Raw genomic sequence first — 1,408 nt, 5'->3', positions numbered from 1 at the left:
GGCGTGGATATACTGTTTCGGAGGGAGGTGAGTATTACTGTTGTTGTTTTATGGTGAGGTTGTAGGTACTACGTCTTAATTTACTTAATTCATTTCATGACAATAATAATAAATAAATCAATTCATTGATTTATCTATTTGATAGTGGTAAATGGGTGATTGGTGGTTCTAAGGTCACTATATATGTATGGTTAGTTTTGAGTGGTTGTCTTAAGGTCGTTGTCACGTGTCAGTCATCAGTGGTAGTTATGGTGTATCAGTAATGGTTGATATTGTATTCCTGGTGTCATGATGATGGTGCCATTGCTCGTGACAATGCTGTTCCTGTTGCAATGAATGATGGCAATGTTCGAGAAAACGGCCTCATGGATAGTCATTATGATAGCCTTTGCAGTGATCATTAAGATGGAAAATATGATATTGATAATAACATACATTTTCTCCTCATTAGGACTTTCTCATTTTTTGCACTCCTGTGGCTGCCTCGTTATTCCTGTCCTCATCAGGGATTCCTCATGTTTCTGTCCTTTATAAGGCTTCCTCAATATCCTTTCCTGTTCAGGGTTTCCTCAATATCCTTTCCTGTTCAGGGTTTCCTCAATATCCTCTCCTTTTCAGGGTTTCCTCAATATCCTTTCCTTTTCAGGGTTTCCTCAATATCCTTTCCTTTTCAGGGTTTCCTCAATATCCTTTCCTGCTCAGGGTTTCCTCAATATCCTCCCCTTTTCAGGGTTTCCTCGTTTTCGTTCCCTGCTTAGAACCTCCTCATTTTCCATTCCTCCTCAAGGCTTCCTCATGTTTCCTCTTCTACTCATTACTTCCTATCTTTTCCTTTCCTTCTTAAAACTTCCTATTTTTTTCCCTCTCCCCCTCAGGTCTCCCTCATTATTCCTTTCCTCAGAGATTCTTCATTTTCCACTCTTCCTCATGGATTCCTCATTTTCCCTTCCCTCCTTAAAACTTCCTCTTTTTTTTCCTCTCCTCCTAAAGATTTCCTCATTTTTTCCTGTCCTCAGGACTTCTTTCCCCTCCCTCTAAAGTTTCCTCATTCTTCCTCTCCTTCTCATTACTTCCTCATTTCCCTCTCCTCCATAGGACTCCCTCGTATTTCCTTTCCCTCTTCAGCTTTCCTCATCTCTCCTCTCCTCCTCACTGCTCCCTCATCTTTCTCCTCCTCACTGCTCCCTCATCTTTCTCTTCCTCACTGCTCCCTCATCTTTCTCCTCCTCAGGGCTTCCTCATTTTCCACTCGTTCGGCGGCGGCACTGGCTCTGGCTTCACCTCCCTCATGATGGAGAGGCTGTCCCTCGACTACGGCAAAAAGAGCAAGTTGGAGTTCGCGATTTACCCCGCGCCACAGGTACGTAGGTGGGTGGGTGGATGCGCGTGGAGGGAGGTGTAAGTTGGG

General features: G+C 43.8%; 1 protein-coding gene across 1 annotated transcript in view; it reads left to right on the top strand.

Moving 5' to 3' along the window:
- The window catches only part of LOC119593824 (tubulin alpha-1A chain-like), a gene marked incomplete at its 3' end in the record, with an annotated part of 18,651 nt that overhangs the window by 11,808 nt on the left and 5,435 nt on the right, over positions 1-1,408 (top strand). Inside the window, 1 exon segment of the mRNA XM_037942853.1 lies at positions 1,229-1,360. Coding sequence (XP_037798781.1) covers positions 1,229-1,360 — 132 coding nt within the window.

This window comes from Penaeus monodon, chromosome 32 (assembly GCF_015228065.2).
Source record: "Penaeus monodon isolate SGIC_2016 chromosome 32, NSTDA_Pmon_1, whole genome shotgun sequence".
Classification (NCBI taxonomy): Eukaryota; Metazoa; Arthropoda; class Malacostraca; order Decapoda; family Penaeidae; genus Penaeus; species Penaeus monodon.
Note: the sequence above shows the minus strand (reverse complement) of the source record. Positions and strands in the feature narration are given on the sequence as shown.